This window comes from Oreochromis niloticus, linkage group LG16 (assembly GCF_001858045.2).
Source record: "Oreochromis niloticus isolate F11D_XX linkage group LG16, O_niloticus_UMD_NMBU, whole genome shotgun sequence".
NCBI lineage: Eukaryota > Metazoa > Chordata > Actinopteri > Cichliformes > Cichlidae > Oreochromis > Oreochromis niloticus.
This window is the reverse complement of record NC_031987.2, coordinates 17,983,660-18,007,320: the sequence shown is the minus strand read 5'-3', so window position 1 is coordinate 18,007,320 and position 23,661 is coordinate 17,983,660. Positions and strand designations below refer to the sequence as shown.

Genomic DNA, 23,661 nt, shown 5'->3' with positions numbered 1-23,661 from the left:
CATTTTCAGATATAGCAGATTCTAGTAATGTGCTATCTCATATGTTATTCAGTTTGGCAGTCATTTGATGTATAGGATTTGTGGAAACACTGTAGCAATCATCATGGGAAACTTAGCAGCCAGCTAATAACAGCCAATACCGCCAGCTACACTGAGCCAAAGCTACCAGCCACTTACAAACACAGCAACAAATAACAAACGCCAACACTGTCAGGCTGTAAAATTGATTTTTAAGCTCTTCCAGGTTTGATTGAGGTGCTCTGTTTGTAAACAGTCTCTATTCTGCTCTCTTCCTTAAATCTCAGGAAACATAGTGAAAATACAAACCAAACGAGTTTGAATGGGAAAACAAAGACAGCCAACATGTTTAAAAAATTCTATGTTAATACTTATTTTATTCCTAGACTACTGGATAAAAGCTTTTATCAACTGTAAGCTGCTAACAAGTGCCCATTGATGATAGTTGTCTTAAAAACATGAAAACAAACATCCATTTATTTTCTTAACTGCTTATCCAATTCAGGGTCGCAGGGGCACTGGAGCCTATCCCAGATGTCACAGCCCACAGGACAAGATTATTCACCTAAAGCCAGTCTAAGTCTAAAGCCAATTACCAATTATAAGAATTACCAATTAACCTAACAGGCATGTCTTTGGACTGTAGGAGGAACCCTGATTACCTGGAGAGAACCCATGTGGACACCAGGACTACACATAAACTCCACATAGAAAGACCCCAGCCAGTGAGAGGATTTAAACCCGAGGATCTTCTTACTGTAAGACATCAGTGCCAACCACTGAGTCACTGTGCTGTTAGTTATTTGTACAGTACTGTGAAAATGTCTTTAACCACCCCTCAATGGGAAATAGATGCAGGAGTGCAGTATGTGCAGTATGACCCTATTTATTCTTCAACACTCTCTGAACTATCTTAGGCAAGTTTTCATGTAAACTGTTTGAGTAGTCTTCAGTCTTTCGTTCCAGTGATCCCACACTGCTTCAGTAACACTGAGGGTTGGATTCCAGAGAGGCCAATCCTTGACTGATAGTATTCCACTGTGTGTGTGTCTATCCAGTATCGGCATTGTGTCTGCGGTCATTGCTTAAGATGGTATTGCATGCTGAATCAAAATCTGATGGTATTTTACTGTGTTCCCCAGTGGTGCACGCCAATGGCTGAAATACACCCCAAATGATGACAGAGCCTGCACCGTGGTTTACAGATGGCTGTACACACTCACTGTTTTACCTCTCGATTGACCTCCAAACATATATATGTATCAGTTCTGATGAAGCTTCAGAGAATAGTAGATGGATCGACTGCAATTGTTGGTGACGAGTACAATTTTATGCCTCTCAAAATGTGTTATTTTGGTCATTTTATTCATGGATTAAACTAAAGAAACGGGAAACAACTATTACTAACAATTACTAACAAAGTACATAAAGATTATTATCTCTTTGCTAACTTGCCTGTTATGTGCAAAACTGGTTGATTCATTCATTGGGTGCCTTTTTTTATGCTTGATTGAGATACAGGTCAGTGTTCAGTGGATTAACAAACAATCAAAAAATACTCTTCTTCTGAAAATGGTCAGGTATACCTGGACTGGACTGAAATACAAAGACTGGACTGAAAATGAGTGGAAAAGCAGCCAATGTCTAAAGAAAAACACTGAAATACCTTTAAAAAGCCTTTAAAAACTGTTGCTTAAGACCACTCAAAAAATGACCAGAAATTTTGGCTGCTGGGAACCGAAAAGGTCAGTACTTTTACACAGCGCTGTATGATAGTAAAATGGTCAAATTGTTTATTTATTTCACTAAAAATACAATTGTAGCATCTTTAATCTTGATCTGAAACTTTCTGGCATTTTATCCTCAAAAGGCAAGGCATTAGCTCCTCTTTAATCCTATACTGCCGGTAACCTTAAAACCAAATTTTCAGCAGTATGAAACACCATCTCACACCTCAGGTGCACAGTCTCATACTATGTCTGATGCTCCACAGTAAATGTTCTACAGCCCTGCCCACTCACTGCTATATTCTGGAAATTTGGTGAAGTCATCAAACTGTGTTCTGCTCAAAGGAATCATAAAGGTGTAATCATCCCACCTCAACAGGTGTGTGAAAAGTCCCTTGTAATTCCTATAACTTTTTCCTGGTTTCATCATATGTAGGCAGATCTAGGGAGTCAGCTGGCCTGTGAAAAATACTCTCTTATCATAAAAGTACACAAATAGTAGATGTTTTCAAAGTAGATTGAACCTTTCCCCCTTTACCAGCTTTATGATGATTCTAACTATTCAAATATTCCATCAGTCCACCAGGCACAGTTAGATCAATTCACTACACAGAGGCTAAACTTAGTTTTAAATATTTAGTTACGAAACTCCTGTTCAAAATTCCTGAACATCAACACAGGTTGGAACAAGAATCCGTCCCAGCAAAATTTTCCACCTCTAATAAGTGCTACTTTCGTACAGGAAGGGTAATTATAAGAGAATGAGGTGCTAATCAGAAGATGGAAGCAATGATAGATGGAAAGAGTGAGATTTAAATGTTGTGCCGGTTCGGGGAGCAACTCATTCATCAACTCTGTTAGATGCTGAGTTAGCTGATGAGCTGTCAGCTTGATCATTCTGTGTTCTCCATCGTGATCATGCCAGTTAACAAACTCTGATCATGTTCATCTCATCCTCGACTGAGCATCAACCTTTGCCTTGTAATCCGGCGCTTACAAAAGCTTCCTCTTGAAAGCACAAAGTCGCAGTGCATGTTACACAGACAATGAAATCAGTCTGATGTGCCACAGTCGTCACTGAAAACCTCATCAGAGGCGTCTCGATCAGATCCAAGATTTTCAAAAAAGGATCATTGCTGTTAAAATCACCAACAGGCAGATGCATCATGAAGTTGAAAACTCAGATGACTTAGTAAACATATTCAGAGCAAGAATTCAGTCTATGCTCTACACAGCAGAATATATATTACATTATTATACTATATAGTAGTAGCAGTAGGTAACAAGAGAGAGGGCAATAGAGGGCAAGGGCTACCCTAAAATTTTCATGCTTTATGATGTTTTTATCACAACATGCTGATGTCAGCCTGCTTTTATAACAACACGGTGATGTCTGACCTTTGACCTTGAAGCATTACATACTAAAATGATGTATTTTTATTATCTTTCATATTATCATATAATTGGAGCAGAATTGCCTGAAATCTTTGGCTTCTATAAGCTGTAAAAACTTTAGATTTTAAGATATAGTCATGCAGTGTGTGATTTTGTCAAGAACTTTGGCATGTTTGTGATGTTGTAGCGCATCATCCTGAAAAAGAAAAAGTGTGTTCTCTCCTTGCCCTTATATATGATATATTACACTCGATATGGATTCTTGACATTTGTTTTCAAGATCAACTTTGACCTTGGGCACTAACAATGAAGGTCATGGTCAAATTCTTTTAATTAACATAGCATGTCCCCTAAGGCCTAGTATATTGCTGTAAAGTTCGAAGGCAATAGATAAAAAATTGTTTTTACTGATTTTCACATATGGTGTGACCTTGACTTTGACCCATTTCACCAAAATTGAATCAGCTCGTGCTGTTATTGGTATCTACCAACACACAAAATTTTCAAAATGACATCTTCAAACTGTGGATGTTAACCTCACCTTCACACCATCAGCAGGTTAAAGTACAGGTGATGTGGTTGCGTAGACAGATATCAGTCCTTTGTCCCTGCCTTATTTTTAGGAGGTTTTCCCAAATCCTTTTCTATATGATACACAACCTAACCGAACACTTCCCCAACAACTTCAAAATATTTGCAGTAAAGTGACTCTGACTTTTTTTGAACTCCTACATGATTTGTAACTTTCCTTTCTCTGATCCAAAATAACCTGCGTAGGCTTGCAGTCTTAGGTTTCTAAGTTTCCTCTAAGTGGCAGCTTCCAGAACTTTCCAGTCCATTTTTCAGTTTTGTTTTGTGTGGCCTTTTTTTTATTACTTGACCAGATCCTAGCCACACAAGCTTTAAAATCTCTACCTCAGTAGAACTGGGTAAAGAAAAGCGAGGTTCTCGCTGTTTTTTTCTTCCTTCCTGTTATTCCTTTTTCTTACAGCACCTTGTTTGACATGTGCGCACTGTGAATGTTAATACTCAGTGATTTTATTATGAGTTGAAAAGTGAAAATTTCATAAGATAAGGTGAGGTCTAGCTCAAACCCTTGACTTTTTCTTCCTGCTTGAAAGCCGTACACCCAATTCCTCAAATATGATCTCATTATTGCAAGTATGGAATTGTGTTTTGAGACTGACTCATCTATCTCGCAGGATGAATTCTCATTAGGGTGGAGGAAACCAATTCTCTCTTGCTTAATAGCAAGAAAGATTTTTTTTTTTTTTTTTTTGCCTTTGCTGCTGGCTGCTGCAAATCCTTAAGCTTAAAACTTATTTTCTCTCCTTGCTAACACAAGCCACCCATGGTGAAGAAGGAGATCTCTCTATCAGTATTGTTATGATGCTGATTTACACTAGTCACCCTTTACACTCTGTTTTTGAAAGCTGGAATGCTACTCATTAACGGCCATTAATATCATTGCCACTACCTTGATGGACCAAGAATAGAATCCACAAGCTTTTGGTTGGGTTTCAAGATAATCAGCGTCTTTAATGCTAACTCATCAAAGGGTTAAGTTTCTTCTCAGGAGCTTTCCGTGCTCCTGTGCAAACCTGTACAGCAGATGAGAAGCAGAGTGTGTGTCAGTGAGGTATGTGTAGGTACACACCCCAACTGAAGGGGAGTATACATGCAGACAGAACACCTTCAGCCGTCTGTCTCCTGTTTTACCTCAGGGGAAGTACCAGCTGCCTGACAGTAACACTCAGTTTTAGCCTAATATTTATTCACCAGACAGAGACACATACCACTGCAGCCATGGGGAAGCAGGTAAGATCTGTTAAAGAAACATTTAGTGGGATTGGATTAAGTGACTTTAATTAGTGCAGAGTCTTGACTTAAGGTTTTGTTTTTTTTATTGCATGATCAGTGCTAATCACTTCAAACTGAACAGCAGGGAAACTGACTAGCACTGTGCTAAGTCACAAAGGTGAAAGTGGGGGCCTTTATCCTTTCATAAAAGGTTTCTTGCAATTTTTTCAACTTTTTTTTGGTTTTTTTGCACATCAATCATTGCACATTACTTGAAATCCTTGGAATCTGCTATAGTCTACATAAGAAACTGACACACTGCAGTCTGCACAGTGAAGGAGAATACACGCATGGATGCACAAGATCGCACAAACAGGTTTGCTTAAGAAGAACACGTAAGACACTAAAAGTGTGGGTTGTTTGTGCTTCTCAACAGAAAAGTTAATTTAAAAGGGAGGGAGGCCAGATATGTTGTCTTAATATGAAGTTCACTCATGCGTGCACATGCATCAAATCTGCTGACAACTGAACAAAACAACTGCTGGTAAATTATTCAGCTGGCAAAAAAATAAAAAATAAATAAATCTTTTGCTACGCACAGGAAGAAACGTGGTGCTAAGGTTTTGTGCAGTTTTGTGTATTTTTCCTGGATCGCTCATAAGTTTCAACGAGAGGCATTTCCCTCCCTCTAACTTTTATTTTGGTGGGAACTGAAGCAATGCCATGTTGTTTCAGACAGACCAGAATGTGCAATTGTGCCAAATAACTGCGGATAGGGAACTCTGGTGAATTCATTTAGGATTTTAGTACTTTCCTACATGCAAGCATCTGGATCTGTTTTTTCTCTGAAACACCCTGCTTGCTACAGTTTTAAGAGACCGAACTATTTCTTAACATTAATCTTTTGTGCCTGAGGTATTGAATAATAATCATATTATAAAGACACAGAAGAAGATAGCTTGAATGTATTATTATTCCCCTGAGTGCTTTGGATGTCTGCTGATTTTAATATATGTTTTAAAACTCCCTCTCGCCTTCATTACATAGCTCTATTTCGTCAGTCCTCACTCCAAATGATAAACAAAACAGTCTCCATCGGCTCAGCAGTGCCAACTCCATCAGCTGTGAATTCTCTGCGCCTCGTTGTTGTGACAGAGCGAGAGCTGATGCTAGGTCACTCTCATTGTCAGAGCCAATAACTGTAAATGGGAATGGGGTCTTGTGGGGAAATGGGGCCCGTGTGATTGTAATGTGTGCGCATGCATGTGTTTGGACTCACCGCGCTGTGCAGCTGAAGCATATCCCTCTATCAGTGATACCTCTGCAAATGTTTCATCCATTATAAAACCTTGAAGAATGTGCTTCACAGGCCATGGTTGAGTAATGTGTCCTAAACTGTCTCGAAGGAATGTTTTGTTGACATGTAGATGGAGTGCAAGTGAAGGTTTTTTGTAGGGCCGCACCAAGCCAACATATACAGCGAAGCAGTAACACCTCAGTGACAGACTGTTATGTGTACGTTCTCTACACGACGGCGGTTATCATGGTCAGTGCTAAATGAAACGGCGACGGTAGAGTCAAAATTTAATTTAACCCGCGAAGATAGTGTGTTGAAAACATCGCTCAGCTCAGACGCAGCTGACCCAGATCTCAACAGCTGCAGTTCTGCCTTTGGCTCCAACAGTCTCTATGAACGCATGAACACAGTGCACCAAAACAGATGTTCAGAGCTCCTCAAGCAAATCCTGGCGTAGGATGTTTGAGCACAGTGGCACTGTGTCTTTGTTTCTCTAACGGAGAACTGGAGAACAGATAAGTGTTAAACCTCTTCACTGGAGAGTAGACGGCACACTTTTATTCCTTCCTGTGTTGGATAAGTACTGTCTTTAATTGCTGCCGCTTGTGTTTGTGGGGGTATTTAGCTCAATGCTTCACTATCTTTGATAAGATAACTTCAGTGTTGTCAGTGAGAGTATAATGATAAAGACGTGACACTAGTTTTAGTGGGTCCCTCAGAAGCTGGAAGCAATTACAGACTCCTCCAAGCAGCAAGAATGTAGCAGGCGTTCACCACGCACTCTTTCAGAAAGATACATTTTTGTCAGGAAAAAGAGAAAATAAAATAAAATAAAAGCCACGACTTTCAGGCCTTGGGGCTGTGGTGTGGACTAAACATAAAACATGACCTTACTTTTGCAAAAAAAGGAAAAAAAAAAAATCCTGTGTTTCAATTCAGTGAGAAAGCACCAGACACACTAGGCTTTGAACCACACAGTATAACTAGTTTCCTCTGTAAATGATATATGAACGTTTCCTTTGTTCTTCCACTTTTTTCTTTTGATCCCTTGTCATAATTTTCAAAACTTCATGCTCATCATTTCAGGGTGGAGTGTAGTAAATAGCTTTATACGTGCCGAATAAGGCTATAACTATTCAAACATTAACAGAGTGTCTTAAAAGCATTGCTTTAAAAGCACTAAACAGACATACTCTGTAGGGAATCCCTTAAAACATGCCTGTTTATGTCAATATTTTATAATAAATTCAGTCCCACCACTTAGGATCACAGCATGTATTCGTCTGATACACTATAGTAGAGAGCAGAACAGGGCTGATAATTGATTCTGTTGCTGGCATAACTGAACGTAGCATCAGCGAAGCCGCAGAAAACTGAGAGGACAAGAATCATTTCTAGGTCACTGCCCACAGCGGCTCTATATGTTCTGCCAGTCTATCATAAAGCACAGTGAATGTGCGTACGTAGATGCTGGATCTTCTACAGTTTATATCCTTAACCCTCCTACACTCTAAAAATGAAGACGTGCAGATTTTCTTTGAGATACCAGCTTAAATTGCACCAAATAACACCTCCGTTGAAAGCTGAAGATAAATTGCAGTGAGTGTTAATTGGCCTGGTACTAACGGGCTCGTTCATTTGGTTGATGTTTGGATTGATTGTGTGTTGCTTAGTTGTGGGCATCATGCCTTGGGGATGAAAGCAATTAAAGTGTTGAACCTTTGCCATGGCGGGGGCAGTCTACGCTTTCATCTTATTGTTTATTGGCAAAATGAGAAGTGTTTTGGACTGTCCTAGTTAGGAAAATAATTATTGCTGCTTAGATCACTGTTTGCACTCAAAAGGACAATCTGGATGCCAAAGCACGCGCTAACTCAATTGGGCATGTACATTCAGACTTTAATTACCGTCATTTCTGAAGGCTTAATGGCAAACATAACATTGTAAAGATATTCTCCTTTGTGTTGCCTTTCGCTTGCATGTGCTCTATGAGGTGATGCATGCCATTTAGTGAGCAGACCTTAACAATTGCGCGGATGTATATAGCTGTGTATTAAAGCCAGCCATGCAGGATGGCCCTGGAGACTGATCCCATCTGTTCAAGGCCTGGCTGCTTAGTTAGAAACTCATCAAAATGTGGTCCCCCAAGGTTTGTGGACCCCCCTTTGTCTCTCCATTTGTTACCTCTTTGTCTCATTGCTGAGAGGGTGGGGTGCCAGGGGCAAGAGCTCAACCCCGGAATAGGGGGGGTTGATGGGCCCAGGCATTAATGGAGACAGTATCCATGAAATAGCCCAGTGGAAGTGACGCTTCCTGGACATGTTTTACGCTCGCATGAGCATACGGCTGGGGTTGGGGTAGGGTAGAGAGCTTTACCAATGAGGGAGGGAGTGTGGAAAGAGACTAGCCAGGATGCTACTGTATGTTTTGTTTAATTTCCCATGTGCTGCTGAAAAAGAGAGCTGAGCTGCCAGTGGGAGTTGCATCTTACTTCTGCGTTTTTGAAGATTATTCTGCTATACCATGTAAGTCAGATTTACTTGTTACTGTTTGGCTGCTAATGAAATACCCTGATTCTTTAATTAGTCCTGATGCTTTAGTGAGCATTTCTCATCATTGTCAGAGCACTGTTTGGAGTATATGGTGTCTGTCCTCTAGTTCAAAAATGTCACCTTAAATTTTATTCTCTGTTTAATGCATATTTAAGAATTTCTTTGTTAGGTATGAAAGAGGTTTGAACTTGGGAAAGACTAAACACCAAGGAGCATATGATGATGATGATGATGATGCAGTTTAAAAATGTCTGCTCATTTGTTCACTTGGATAGATCCTGTTTTTTTTTCCTCATCAAAGTTTATGTAACATTCAATTTCACAGCCTATTTTTTCTAACTTCTTATCTGCTTTTTCAGGAGGGTATTTCTAGCCCTTTTCAGGTCTTTTTTTCCCAATTTATAGAGCTTGATGTGCCAGCCATCATCAAGAGAACTGCCTCAGGCTGTAAATGGCCTTATTTAGTGAGGATGAATATTCATTTGTTTAAATAATTATTCCAACCATGCTGTTATTTATTGATAAGGAAATATATGTGCACTATAATATGACCCTTTTTTAATTCTAGTAGGATTACACTAAAAAAACAGTCCACAAAAGGTCACATATACAAATGCATTAACAAAGCATAAACAAAATTGCTTCTGTTACTCCTCAAACATCTGGAGTCCAATTTGATATCAGCTTGATAGAATGAAACTGCCAGTTTATATTTCAGTCATGTTGATGCATTATGACATAATCCGTGGTAAATATTTGGATTTATACAGTTTATCATATCTGCTTTTAGTGGGAAGCAGAGCTACTAAGTAACAAGAAGATACCAAAATAAATATGGATCAATTTGCTGGACTTGAAAGCCCCTGAGAATTTGTGTGTTAACAAGGATCAGATTGGGTTTCCAGTGGGTGAGGTGGGGACAGTTGTTAAAACCACAGCCCAGACAAGTTTTATATTTATGGGATGAGTAAAACAGAAACAGACATTTTTCCACTTCGTGTTTATTACAGTTCAGAATAGGGCGTGACTTTAGACTGACCCTGAAGTAGCAAGTCATTTTCATCTTTAAAAAGCTGGCTGCAAATGTCAGGATGACTTTAATGTCCTGAGTTTTATTGCCTTTTACTGCCCTAATATGATTCTCAATATGAGAGCAAGTAGTGAACTAATTATTCTGCAGACAATTTGTGGATATATATATATATATAGCACTCTATGGCCTTGGGCAGAGCAATAGCACTTTCCTGTTGATTTTCTTGCTGTTGGAAATTATTGAAAAGGTCGTGTGCATCTAAGGACTGATGTGAGGAATATCTACCTTTGCTGTGTTTTGCATCCAGACTTAACTTTAGCATTATTATTGTTTTCTGCTCCCAGAAAGAAGATAATTTAAGGAAGGAGTGCTAAAAGAGTGCTAAATTCTCAGGAAATAATAGCTAGCTTGTTTAGCAAGGTCCTTTTACAGACTTTCTGGTTGCACAGTCACATACAAATAAAATATTAGAATTATAATCACCAAAACTGGACAAATTATTTGTCCAACTACAACAAGAAGTCTATAAGAAGAAGTTCAGTGACTCAGCTAGCAGCCTAGCCTAGCTAGCATAGCTCGCTGTACCACCCAGAACAGCCCTGCCATTAATTTTAAGCCATACACTGTATTATTTAAAAATGATGCCATAAATGTGTTTATTTCTGCTCTTTGGGAGCCGGCCTTAAAATGCCACTAAACAAAGTTTTTTTGACAGTCATATTAGCTTATCTTTGTATGCCGCTTGGTTGTTTTTTATGTATTAAACTGATTTGTCCTGTGAAGTTTCACATCCATTAGTATGTTAGCTACGTGGCCATCGGAGTCACGCTGCTTAATTTGCCTTTTGTTTCTCAATTTAGTCATGGTCACCGGGAGGAGAGCGACCTCTCTCAGGTATTGTTGTCTCGCTAACAGCGTCTTTACACATTTTTGCTCCTTACAAAACGTTGCAGACTTTAGATTGGCATGGGTTGCTGGAAGGAACTGGACAGTGACAGACAGCAGTAGGCTTGACTGAGAAACAAACAAGCTGTGAAGAGAGAGCTGAAGGTTTGCCAGTGAAAAGATTAGAGTGGCATTTGGCTGGAGCGCCAAGATGCACCGTTGCTCTTGCCACACTGTCATGGCAACGGAAGCTTTATACTTGCCTCGCAGTCCCCCCGCTGAGTGTCCAGACTGTACCAAAGAGTCATTTAAAGATCCTGGGATTATTTGTGTTGACAGTAGTCAGCCGTTTACAACATAAATTACATTTTCCTGAATTCAGCTGCATTAAATAGACATTTGCTACTCTCTTTGATTATTCATTAACATGGCTTTACATTCTTTTGACAGGTGAATGAATAAGATGCAAAAGGGCTATTATAAAAGAGCATGTAAACTTTGCTGAGCATCTTCACAATTCAATCTATCCCAGAGCTCTCATTTGTCATGCAGAGCACCTCTGTTCCCTGGTGACCAATCAGGAGTTCTTCCCTGTTGGCTAAAAGCACCCCCTTCACTGCCTCATCATCATTTGTGATTGACAGCCTCCCACAGGAAGGAGGGGGGTTATTTACCTCCTTGTGTTCTCATGGGACTAAGTTAATGATCCCAGCCAACAAAATAATACAAAGAGGGAAAAGCCTGAGAAGTCGGCGCCTGGTTGAACCATTTGGAGCAGTTTCGGCTTCTTTTATAGAGGATTAGAGAAAAAGAGGCTGTGTGAAGAGAATTTCAGAGATAGCAGTGAGACAGATGAAGCAGCAGAACCCAGACAGAAAGTGGGAGCTGAAGGGAGGCTTCTGAGGAAAGCCGGTGTTTTGAGAAAAATCCCTTCCTGGGCTTTATTTCTGTATTCATCTGTCACCCTGGCTGTGAACTGTGTGGTTGACTGAGTAACAGACAGCGAGGTAAGGCGTGATCTGTATTTCCAGTGGATGACACTTTAAAAGCTGTTTAGGCTTCTTTTAGACTTTGGAGTTTGGCTTTGAGGGAGTTTTAGTGTGCTAAATTAAACACAGTATTCTGCATATTTTTTTTGTCTGCATGTTTGAAATGTAGATATAAAAATGTAAACAAACATCAATGGTGATTTTATGGCCCAGTGAATTTTTCTGTCGTGCTCAGTTAAATATTTTTACACTTTATTGCATGCTTCAACACTGCACATTGTGCTGACCTAACTGCAGCTGCAACCATATCCAAGATGTTAATGAGTTTATGATGCATTTCAAGTCATTATTTGAGTTAACCTATATAAGAATCTAAGTTATTTGGCATTCCCCTACATTTCTTTTGATCCTTTTTTATACTGAAAAATAAGGTCTCACTGCTCCTCCTCCAGGGTTTTGGCTTAAAGCTAATCCAAAACCAAGGCATGCCTTATATATTGTGGTTTAACCCCACAACATAAACGTCTGCTTTATACGGATGCCATTTAAAAAAAGAAGAAGAAAAACCACTCTGACCTTATGTTGTTGACAAGGTTGTTGCAGGTAATGTCCTGCCTAAAAAGTAAGCTCGAATTCAGTGCTAATAAACGGATCAAACTTGATGTTATCAGTCCCACTATTTGGATGCCAATCCTGTCAGCCAGCACATGTTTGTGTTGGAAGCGTTTCTGTGAGACTGGTGAACAGATGCCAACAATCTGAGAAAACTTTCAACAATATCTAAGTCAGCTGTCGCAGCCACACTACATTCCTGTGTGTTTCCATTTCAGTGAATGTGTTCACAAGAAAAAAAAGGAAGAAAGAAAGAAAAAAGGTGTTATTGCTTTAAGAAATAAGCTTTCTTCTGAGTGTTTTCCAAGGTAACGTAAAGTAACCTTCCTACCTTGAGCAATGTTATCCATCAGCACTGAGATAATGAAGATAGCAATTCTTAATAGTTATATGGCATAAATGACTGACAGTCTATTAATATACCTCTGCTTAGCCATGATAGCATTTGCAAAGTGTCGCTCTTGTACTTTCTGAACAGTTGATTAATAATTGATTACTGTGTTTCGTGAGGCACTATTTCATTTGGCTCCATTGAACCGTGACTTAGGCGTGAAGCATATTTCTAGCTGCATTATTCTCGACTAATTTTAGCGGGGTTAACTATAAAGCATTGCAAATTTTGGTTGATATTATATGCAAATCTCATCGTACGGAACATGCAATGAATCTGAAATGAATCTGTTTATTAATGCAGTGCATGTTGTTTTTGTGGCATGCAGCTCAGCTATTTGGGGGGAAAAATCCATTGGAGGATGACAGCAAACCTCTTTCCAGAGTTATGGTAACACCCTATGCTCTAATAGTTCCGAGAGACAGACCAAACCAGTGAAAGGCCTGCCCCTTTCTTATGATTGGCTATCTCAACAATTTGCAGCCCACTACTTGTAGATGGGATAGGTGCAGTTCTCAGTGAGGGAAGAGAAAAGGGTGGTAAGTTTTGATCTTCCTGCTGTTTTTTCAGTAGGCTAGGAGGAAAGAGTTAGTGTCAGAAACTCACAGAGATTCAGGGGGCGAGTGACTTTGCTTAAAGTTCAGACCACTGCAGTGGATCAGCTTGGTAGAGCCTAACTATCAACACTGACTGACTTTAAACGTGGCTCTTTCCTTCTGCTTGTTTATCGCTGTAATCATGTGGCAGGTAAGTCAGAGGGTCATTCTTAGCTCTGTTCACTGTGTTTCTGTGCCTCTGTATTTTTCTACCAAAACAATGAGTCATATGTTTCTAAGCCTGTAGGCAAGGATCTGTGCAAGAGCTGAGGTGGTTTGGCCTTGTGGTGCTCACAGATTCCTTCATGTTATGAAGTGTGGGTAGAACTTGTGGAATAAGATGACTAACTTGGAGGGCCAAGGGGGATTTTGTAATTAAAAAGCGTCAAAGAGAGTGGGAGCAGACAAAGTCGATTTCCAGCGTTAAAGCAGCAATTCAGTGTGGCATTTCCTAAAACACACACTTTTACATGGCCTCTGTCTGAAAGAATATATCTTTTAGCCATATTTTCATTTCTCCCTCCCTCCCTCTCTCTCCTCCCATTTCCCTGTTTTTTCAACCCTTGCTCAGACTTAGAGATCCACTGCAGCACTGAGGAAGATAAAGCCACTCTTTCAACCACAATCTTGTGGCCTCGTGACCTACAAAATACCATTTACTGAGCTGATAAGATAAAGGATACACACATTTTCCCTCTGCAACATCTATCTATCTATATATATATATATATTTATGTGTGTGTGTGTGTGTGTGTGTGTTTGTGCGTGCATGCGTGAGCCCGTTTGCATCAGCCCTGCATACATAAAAACAGAGCAGAGCTAATGAAGAGTGAAGCTGAGTTACCGCATCTGAGTCTGTGGTTGCCCCTGTTAATAAGTAACTTATCTCATTCACTTGAGGAGGAATGTTAGACATCTTCCCACCAGAGCACTGCCTCTGATCACTAGTGTGACAAATAGATATCAAGCTGTCACCATGGTAACTCACAAGGTCTTTTTATAATGTATAATAATTAGACTTTAGGAGAAGGAGCTGCAAGTGGTGGAAGCTTTGGGAACAGAAGTATTAAGTGACTATTAAATTTTTACACGTTTCTTAAGATTGCAGTTATTTTTTATTTTGGTGGGAATTTATAGGTCACCATTTAATTATAACGTCAGACCGGACACTGTGCTTGCTGTAGTTCACAAATCAGCCACACGATGTCGCTCTTTGAATGTTTTCCACAGCAGTTAGACTCATTCTTGTTGAATGACGTCTGCAAACTGCTTGTCCTCGCACAGGGGACAGAGGGTAAACAAGAGCAGGTCTAAACATTATTTATGATTTCAGCAAAAACGTGCAGATTGAGATAGATTCGAGGTGAAGGAGACATTTCTTGTGTGTGGACGTTTGAGTCACAGACCACAGCTGCGTACTTGGAAAGTCACATTTTCTAAAGTTCCTGTGGTGGTGGAAAAGATACAGTGTTTCCCCGCTGATGCCACCTGCCAAGCCGCGAAGAGGAAATGAGAGTTTGGTGCAACTTCTGATGTTGACCGGGATGACCTGTGTCAGTAAACATGCAGAGAAGTGACAGGCAGGAAGAATGAACATATTTCAGCTGACCTCTACACCTCCGTTTCCATTTCTTACGCTGTGAGAATGCCATTGCTAACATTAATTGGAGCTCGTTTCCAGCTAAAGCTTTGTTTGCACAGCCACAACACCAAAACTTATAACGCTGTTATTCTTCTCCGTGCAGTTGTGCTTGACAGATGCGTTTTAAATTCAGTTGCCGAAATATTTAGATTTGTAATTAACTTGTCCTCCGTAATCATTTAAATAACAGCATTTGTAGCCCTTGGTCAGGGCCAGGCCCCATTAAGCTAATCTCAGTAATGTGTGCAGCTGCACATCAGGTAGATTTGTCAGTCTAATCAGCTGATTTGTGCTGCTGCAGCTGTAAATCATATTAGGCCAGAGTGGGCCGCTGCTGAGCTGGCTGCTTCAGGGAGCAGCAACAGGCCACACATTGGTCACAGCTACGCTGTGAAGACAGGATTACAGATAAATATGTTAGGTGTGTGCCCCAGGAAGGAAGACAAAGAGCAATCACACTCTTTCAGACTCCGAATACAGGGTTCAGAGCTATCATTAAGGGCGATAAAAGACCATAACCAAAGGGATTAGGCAGTACTTGAACAGGAAATTGTCTTCATATCTGAGACTTTGTAATTGTTTCATCTCTTAGTGACCCATTAGGTGACTTCCTAATCAAATAAAATTACACATGTTCAGTTAGTACTCCAGTTTAAAGACAAGCACACATTTAAATTGTTATTTCCCATACCTGTGATTCTTTGGATACCATACCCTAAGCATCTTTCTCACTACAGACTATGAAGAGAAACTGTCAGCTGAAAATGCTGCACTTATCCAAAAGCAATCAGTTTGCCAAACGTAGCTGTTAAAGTAATGTATAGAGTCAGATGTTTTTGTACAAGGTTTTATGTAGTATTCTGGTTGTACCATCGTATTGCTCTCCAAAATTAAGGTCTTATCTTATTTAACCATTATTGTTGAGAGAATTGAACTTTGGATCTCATTTGTTTTCATATTTAATGCTTTATGGTCTCAAAGTATGTAACTTCATAACACCAGAATACTCCCATAGCAATATTATATCAATACAATGTCTGTCATTACTAATGCATGTTCCAATTGGTGTGGATATGTGATATAACCTAATACAGCCTGTCCCAAAAGGTAATGAAATTTTATGTAGGCAATATTACAATGCCCCATAGACAGACAGTAAGTACCAGCATTTGACTGTGCCCCTTTTTCTCATTAAATGGGAACAGAAGTCAGAATCTTGCCCTACACTTGTGAATACTTTGGCAAAGAACAAAAAAAGAGGTTATTTTTAAACTTAACTTTGAATCTTTTCGGTCATCGTCGTACATTTTTCTCCTGGTTTCCCTAAGAGCTGTTTATTCAAACTGATCAATTCTCTGTGTGATCTTATAATAGACACCAAATTCCCTGGGAATACCAGTGACATTCCAATATGTATCTCGCATGCAATGTACCTTCTACCCAGTCCTTTGTACGAACTGTAGCATGCCTTTAATAGTTACAGTGTACCTGTCTCTCAGAGAGAAAAGTCACCCTGGGGACTCTTTTGACTGACAGAAGAATTCAAATGGAGCGCAGCAGGGGTGTGTCTGGAAATAGAGGCACATGGTAAGCAGATGGTACCTCAGTGATTCCCACATGAGGGCCAGCTGGTACAGACTGGAATGTAGCAGATAATGTTAGAAAGTGCCAGTCTTTATTTGTAATTGTATGGCAGATTCTTGGTGCCTCAGCATTTTTTTGCTGAGTGACTTTACAGTTATTTTGCAGCCTGTAAAAATCCATCGCATCAGATTTGTTGCATATTAAATAACAACGGCCTCTGAGAGGAGGGATAACAGACTGCGATAGATGGTAAACCAGCGATTCCACATCGTTTTCTTGGTTGGATGCTGCGGGAATCCCAGACCTCTGTCCCACATCACAGATTAGTCCCGCTGCCTCTCGGGCTCCTTCTCATCTGTGTTTGTGTCTTCAGCCTTTCTTTTTGAATCTCTGGTGGAATTGCCAAGTACCTCAGCATTGTGCTGCTTGAAGCAGAGGTACAGTCACACAAGGGAACGTGAAACTGATCCCAACGCTTTGAATTTCTGAATGGGCAGGGCTGAGGGGGACACTGACCTGCCTGTGAGGATGTGAGCTAGGGCTCTACATGATACTGTGCCTCTGCTTATTTGCTGATTTTGACTCTCGCTCTCTTACACGCGCACTCTCTCTTTCTCCCTCTCTCTCTCGCTGTTGCCTGCTCTCTCTCTCTCTCTTCTTCCAGTACTGGCCTGAGCTCCAGCTGTAGGTGGAGCTGGCTTTCCTGGAATTGTCGGGCAACTTTTCCTGTTGTGCTTGCTACCTCTTGCTCAATCACTTGCTTAATGACAGCTCTGCTGCAGGACTTATGGGGCTCTGAAAACTTGTGCCATCTGGATGCATATCTCTACAAGCATGCTGGAGTTAATGACTGGTGCATTTTGTGGTATAAACATATTTTCATGATTCGAGTCAGAAGTTCTCCTTCAGCAAAAATGTCTCGGCAGTACAAAGTGGGGCGAAATCCATCGGTGGGTAAAGTAAACTGTGTATGAATGGGAGCACTTTCAGGAGTGCGTAATGTACTTGGGGCTGTAACGCAGTTTGCAAGGGCTCTTTGCCACAGTGTTGTTTTACAAGCTTTTTATAATGTCAGGATATTTTATACCATAAGCGATGACATCAGAGGATAAGTGTCTTTTTGCTTTGTGTTTATCATACAAAGCCCTTTATTTAGTTTGTATTTAGGGCATCCTATTGAAAATAACAACTTGCAAAAGCATTGTGTTTATCCAGTTGCTCTGCTAAAAAAATATAATGTGTGATTTTGTCTTTTCTCTTGCTGTGAAAAATCTAACAAGTGAATGAAAATTTGAACAAGTTTTTTTTATCATGTTTTACTACCATGTTGTTACCCCGTAGAGGTTTATGTGCTTTAGTACAATGCATAAATGACTTCATATCATCTGTAAAGTTAACATAATATGGTATTGTTTTTAAATAATATTTGTTCCTGAAAGCATATTTTGTTCACACCAGAGGGGTTTGGACAATGGAGCGGTATCCCTTGATTCTCAATTTCTAGGCACCTACATTTACTGCTTTGCCTTTAAAGAACAAAATAGCACTGAAACAAAGGCCCGCAGATGCATCAGAGTCACAAGAGACAAGTGCAACAATTGCTTCTTTTCTTGTGCAGTACAGTGGGATCACTGAATGTCTGCGAGGATTTGAATAGAATAGAAAGAACAAACCCAGGTTTGTAGCTCATAGGTAATTGCTGTATCCTCATAACTTCAAAAGGCTACTTGTGCCCGACTGTCCTGATAATGAGCTTTTGCCTTCTTCACACATAATGAGTGGAGGTAGAGAGTTCACATAGAAAGACGCTGTGAGCACAGTGTGTCCACTCGCAGCTGGGGTGTCTGACTGGCCGGGAACAAAGGCTTAGTGTCTGTGATGGTGTGTAGCCCCAGCCATCAGCAAGCAGGCCAATACACTTCTGCTTGGCTGAGTTGTCAGTCCTCACTGGCCCGCTGGCCTATGGGCTACAGTATAGACAGGCTAGACTATTCCTGTGCCAAATTAAAAGGAGCTGCTGCTGCATTCTTTAAGTTCTCAGTTGAGCCACACAGACCAAACTGAAAGCTGATACATGTTTATGTATTATGTGCAAACACGTGTTTTTGCCCGAGAATTCTCCTGCTTGCTTGTTTTATTTTTCCAGTATTCTTCATTTCCATAATCCGATATCTCTTACAAATATTTATGTAATAAAATATTAATGTTTTTTACATTCAGCATGCACCAGAAATCGACTGAAACTCAAGTAGAGATGAATAACTTTGTTTTTGTTATCATAAATACTGGTAATTAGATCGGGTATGCGTAATGTGTTTTTTATTGTTTCTTCCAAAGAATATTTTGGATTTGATTGTGGACATTAGGACTCCAGCTAACTATTGTTTCTCCATCAGTTAATCTCAGAAAAAATAACTTGATAGAAACTAATAAGCAACAGTCTATCATTTTTTTAACCTTTGTCGCTGCTGCTAGCATTTCCTGATTTATTTTTGTGTCATCTTTACAGATAGCTGATCAGCTTCCCTGGATTTCGCTGAACATCCCGCTTTGTTTTGCTTGAAAATGGAAACGCTGGAGTCGGAGCTGACCTGCCCAATCTGTCTGGAGCTTTTCGAGGACCCACTGCTGTTACCCTGCGCTCACAGTCTTTGTTTCAATTGCGCCCACCGAATCCTGATCTCCCACTGCACCCCCAGCGAGCCAATTCAGTCCATCAGCGCCTTTCAGTGCCCCACCTGTCGCTATGTCATCACCCTCAACCAGAGGGGCTTAGAGGGACTCAAACGCAACGTCACTCTGCAGAATATCATCGACCGCTACCAGAAAGCTTCTTTAAGTGGACCCAACTCTCCTAACGAGACTCGGCGTGAGCGAGCCGTCCCTGACAGCACAGCCATGACGTCCCCCTGCAACCGGGTCCAGTGTCAGTTCTGCGAGCAGGACCCTCCGCAGGATGCCGTGAAGACTTGCGTCACCTGCGAGGTGTCATACTGCGAGGAGTGTCTCAAGGCCACCCATCCAAACAAAAAGCCCTTCACGGGCCACCGTCTAATCGAGCCTTTGCTTGACTCCCATCTACGAGGGCTTATGTGTCTGGAGCACGAGGACGAGAAGGTCAACATGTACTGTGTGACGGATGAGCAGCTGATCTGCGCATTGTGTAAGCTAGTTGGCCGACACCGAGACCACCAAGTAGCAGCCCTCAGTGACCGATATGACAAACTCAAGGTAAGAAATAATTTTAGAGAAGCTCGGGGATTTAGGACACAGCGAGAACAGATTTCCCACTAATGTTACCCGCACATAATTGAGAGACGGTTTCTGAATTTTTCAAAAACCTCTTTCAGCTTCTCAGCATGACAGGTTGGCAAGCTGATAATGAAAATATTGAATTTCCACATTATGATAAACTTAAGTGGGCTTTTTGCACAGCTCGATTTTTTGCAACGCACAAACACACAGACATAAATTAAGAGTATTGATTACAGGCATGTGAAACTAAATCTCATCGATTTATTTTTTAAGTCGTTTATCTGAAACAGACAGTCAATAAGAAAGTACTCCATGAAGGATTTGCTACTTGAAAAATACAGATGATTTACAAGAATAAGTGCAATAATACTTCACAGTTCTAGTAAGAGAGATAGAGGGGTGTTTTTGTGAAGCAAGTTTAGAGTTGAGTTTTTCTGTAGCGAATTAGCAAACACTACAAAAGTTCCTTTATTCGGCATTGTGAAATAAATAATTGTACGAAATGACTTCCTCTCTAAATTACACTTAGCAATAATGTGTTTACTTTGAAGCCGTTTCCCACTTGGCCAGTAAGAGACTGCTTTCACACTTTTAGGTTGTACTGCTCATTGTCAGTAGATGGGCCGACGTGAATAAGACAGAAGATGTTGTTTGGTGGATTAAAAAAAATGGTGGTTCTGCTTTTCTTCACAAATAAGCTTCTATCATAAAAAACTAGTTTAGGTAGGTGTATAAAGTAACTCGCAAACACCACAGGATGATTTTATCGTCCACTATAAGCCAGTTGTTCCATGGAACTTTAACACAAAAAAGAAAGTTACCATACACAAGGGAACATCAAACATTTACTGTTTTAATTTGGGAAAGTCTTAAACTCGGCTGCAAAAAGCTTTTCAGTTCAGTTAAAGTTCACCTTAAAGTTTGTCCAGGGAACTGCATGGCATACGCTGCATGACAAAAAAAGAGCACCCTTCTTCTTTTCACAAAACACTCCCTTAATGCATGACTCACAAAAGGATAGTTTTATGTATCGCACGCAGCACTGAAACCCTTTTTTGTCCCCATTCCTTTCTTTCCCAACGCTTGGTCACAGTGGAACTGGGATATAAACAATCTTTTTGCAACATATTGGGAAGATAGGACCAGCCTTAACCTCTCTCCTTTGTTTGATCGTGCTGTCATTGTGCAGAAATCTCCCGGGCGCTTTCTCTGTGTGGGGCGTGATCATTCGTTCCAGGAGGCAGAGCAGGTGATCAGCATCATTTCTTTAATTACACATTCGGGGCAGATTTACTGCGTAGATCTGCCTGGACCTGAATGTAACTTTTGAAGGGATCGATTACCAAATCAAGACCAGTGAAATGAAAGTGAAACGCTAGTTGCAGCTGGTCTGCATAACATGAAGTAATGAGGCATGGCAATATGGCCTGGGTGGTTATTAATGCTAGAGTTAAAGCACTCAGCATTGTGAGCCTGGTGTGTTTTAATTATTTCACGAAGTAGTTAATGTGTGCTGTGACATTGTTACTTCCCTTTTAATGAGAATAAAATCCTGCAGATGTTTGCACACATTAGGATTGTGGGTGAATTAAGGCGAACCGAATCATTTTCATCCTCTTGCAGACTGTTATAAGCAAAGGTCTATTTTCTCTCTTGAAAAACATTAACCAATTACCTTTTTAAGTATCCTATCGCCGTATTTCATATTTTACAATTTGATGTGTTTACTCCTTTTTTTTTCCTCGATGCACATGCACATGCATTGTTAGTTGCATTGTTAGAAGCCCCAAGTGAAAGAGGAAATGACAATTTTCAACAAAGAGAGAAATAGTTTTTTTCTCATGGCATAGGACAGGACCCAGGTGGCATGCAGCTGAGCTTGTTGATAGTTGTTGGCTTTTTTCAAGCACATGTTTATAGCCACAGTGCCTCACATTTCTCGCAAATTCCCAGACAAAGGGATACTGTGACTTGTAAAGGCACACATGTGTGTCTTTGTGTGCGTGTCTGTGTTTCAGCCTCATTTATGTGACATGATCCCAGTTAAATAAATCTAAATATCTATCCATCTTATATTTTCTTATATTTCCTATTAAAGTCATAGGAAAGGCAGAAGCATTAAGGAAAACCCCCTTTTTTGCCAGATAATCACAGAGCTTATATGTAAACATACGAAACACTCATGCAGACGTTGTAAAGCTTGAGCTGATCAAACCAGCTAGATTAAAACCGTGGGAAGAAACCCATGTAAACACGTGGAAAACAAGAGAAGGAAATGAAATTAAGACCCAGGACTACTCTATAACGAGGTGACGGTGGGATACTCAACCACAGTGCTGAAATATTTATTTTCAGTGATAGTAGAAAACGGATATGTTTAATTTTCTTCATTTCACTGTTATGACCTTGTGTAAGCCTAATTAAAAAGAGATTGCACTCGTGTATTTGGCAGGTATTAGTTTCACCTCTTGACTTTGACGTACGCCTTGCATGTTCTCGTGATATAAATTTCCAAACATGGGCATTAGAGAACTTATACTAGAACAGCTCGGCGGCACACGGTATGTGGGTACTTTTAAAGTTTTATAAAAATCACAATCAGTGTTGTAAAAGTTCTTTTTGAAAGGTTATAGAATAAAGACTACTAGTTAACCTGTTCAAACATAAATATGACTGTATTAATTACTAACTTACTACATTTGATGTCTTCAGTAAAACTAGTTCAAGTCCACTGCATTTTGATTTAGAAAGCACTTTCACAGCTGGTGAAGAAGCTTTATTCTGTTTAGTGTCAAAGCCCGTTTCTCATTTTAGAAGGAAACCATTGTTGAATTTTTAGCAATATCCAGCACTGAGAGGCATTCTTCTTCGCCAGCGTGGTCACTCACTTTGGTGTGGTTGGCTGGTCGCAGGCATAGCAGACTCGGTTGCTTAGAGCAGTACGCATTGATTTGACATTTGGCAGAGAAGAGGTGGTTTAAAACTGAAACAAGAACAATCAAAAACAGCATTCAAGATTTCATATTGCCACATGAATGGAGCCTGTTAAGATGTAGAGGCAGCTGACCTGCTTTTTCTGGAAATATTCCAAGGCAGGACTAAAGTGAACAATGAAAAGCAAAAAATGTTTTCTACTTACAAGCTTTAAAATCATATAAGCTCATCAAAAGGTAATTAATAAATCTAAGTATAAGTTGATAATTTATTACAATTGCATCTATTTTTCATTCATTTACTTAAATACAGCACCGATTACACAGATATATGTATACACCAGAGTTACCACACACATACACTATGATACAAATACAGTTACGGTGTTCTCCAGGAAAGTAATGCAAAGCAGGGCCTGTGTTGCTCACAGGATGAAGAGTCACGCAGTGAATAAAATTTCTAATGTTGACACAGGATAAAAGTCTGAGTCCTGACGTTGACCTTTCAGGACTCTAAGAGGAAGGAAGAGAGGCCGGCCAATGAAAAGGTGTGGAACCAGAAGCTTTCCCATACAAAAGGAAGCCACTATTCTTTCCTCTCATCGGGTTTAAATGATTTTAGGAAAGAGACCTCCATTAGACAGAGCTGTCTAAACATGTGAAGAATATTCACGCTGCAAGAGAAGTTATTTTAGCTAAATTGAAAATGCCTGTACAGCACAAATTTTCGCTGAGGTGATTTTACTTCGTGGTTTTTAACGGTCATACGTTTGGCTGTATTCACCATCAGCTGAATGTCTTATGTTTCGTACACCAGTTAGGGGGTTTCAAAGCCGCCATACCTGGACCTGCAACGGAGCATCTGAAATGGCTTTCATCACATTTTCTTTTCCATATAAATAAATTATATTTGTAAGAGCAGTAAAACAGAGGCTCTGCTATTTTAGTACAG

General features: G+C 40.1%; 1 protein-coding gene and 1 long non-coding RNA gene across 10 annotated transcripts in view; one reads left to right on the top strand and one right to left on the bottom strand.

The window, feature by feature from the left end:
* Positions 1-4,859: 4,859 nt before the first annotated feature.
* mid1 (midline 1) overlaps positions 4,860-23,661 on the top strand; it is a 26,483-nt gene continuing 7,681 nt past the window's right edge. The window contains exons 1-3 of one of the 9 annotated variants that reach the window (XM_005460040.4): positions 4,860-4,958; positions 19,031-19,752; positions 20,966-21,025. In XM_005460040.4, the coding sequence (XP_005460097.1) occupies positions 19,087-19,752; positions 20,966-21,025 (726 nt within the window). In that variant the 5' untranslated portion in view covers positions 4,860-4,958; positions 19,031-19,086. Of the gene's footprint in view, positions 4,959-8,612; positions 8,763-11,423; positions 11,715-13,228; positions 13,447-14,568; positions 14,590-14,622; positions 14,935-17,026; positions 17,472-19,030; positions 19,753-20,965; positions 21,026-23,661 lie in introns of those variants that run through there. The other 8 variants (XM_005460045.3, XM_005460042.4, XM_003455445.4 and 5 more) reach the window with 8 other exon arrangements.
* Positions 21,675-23,661, bottom strand: part of LOC102077958 (uncharacterized) — a 12,337-nt gene continuing 10,350 nt past the window's right edge. The window contains exon 3 of the long non-coding RNA XR_267204.4: positions 21,675-22,759. This is a non-coding gene — a long non-coding RNA (uncharacterized LOC102077958). The remainder of the gene's footprint in view (positions 22,760-23,661) is intronic.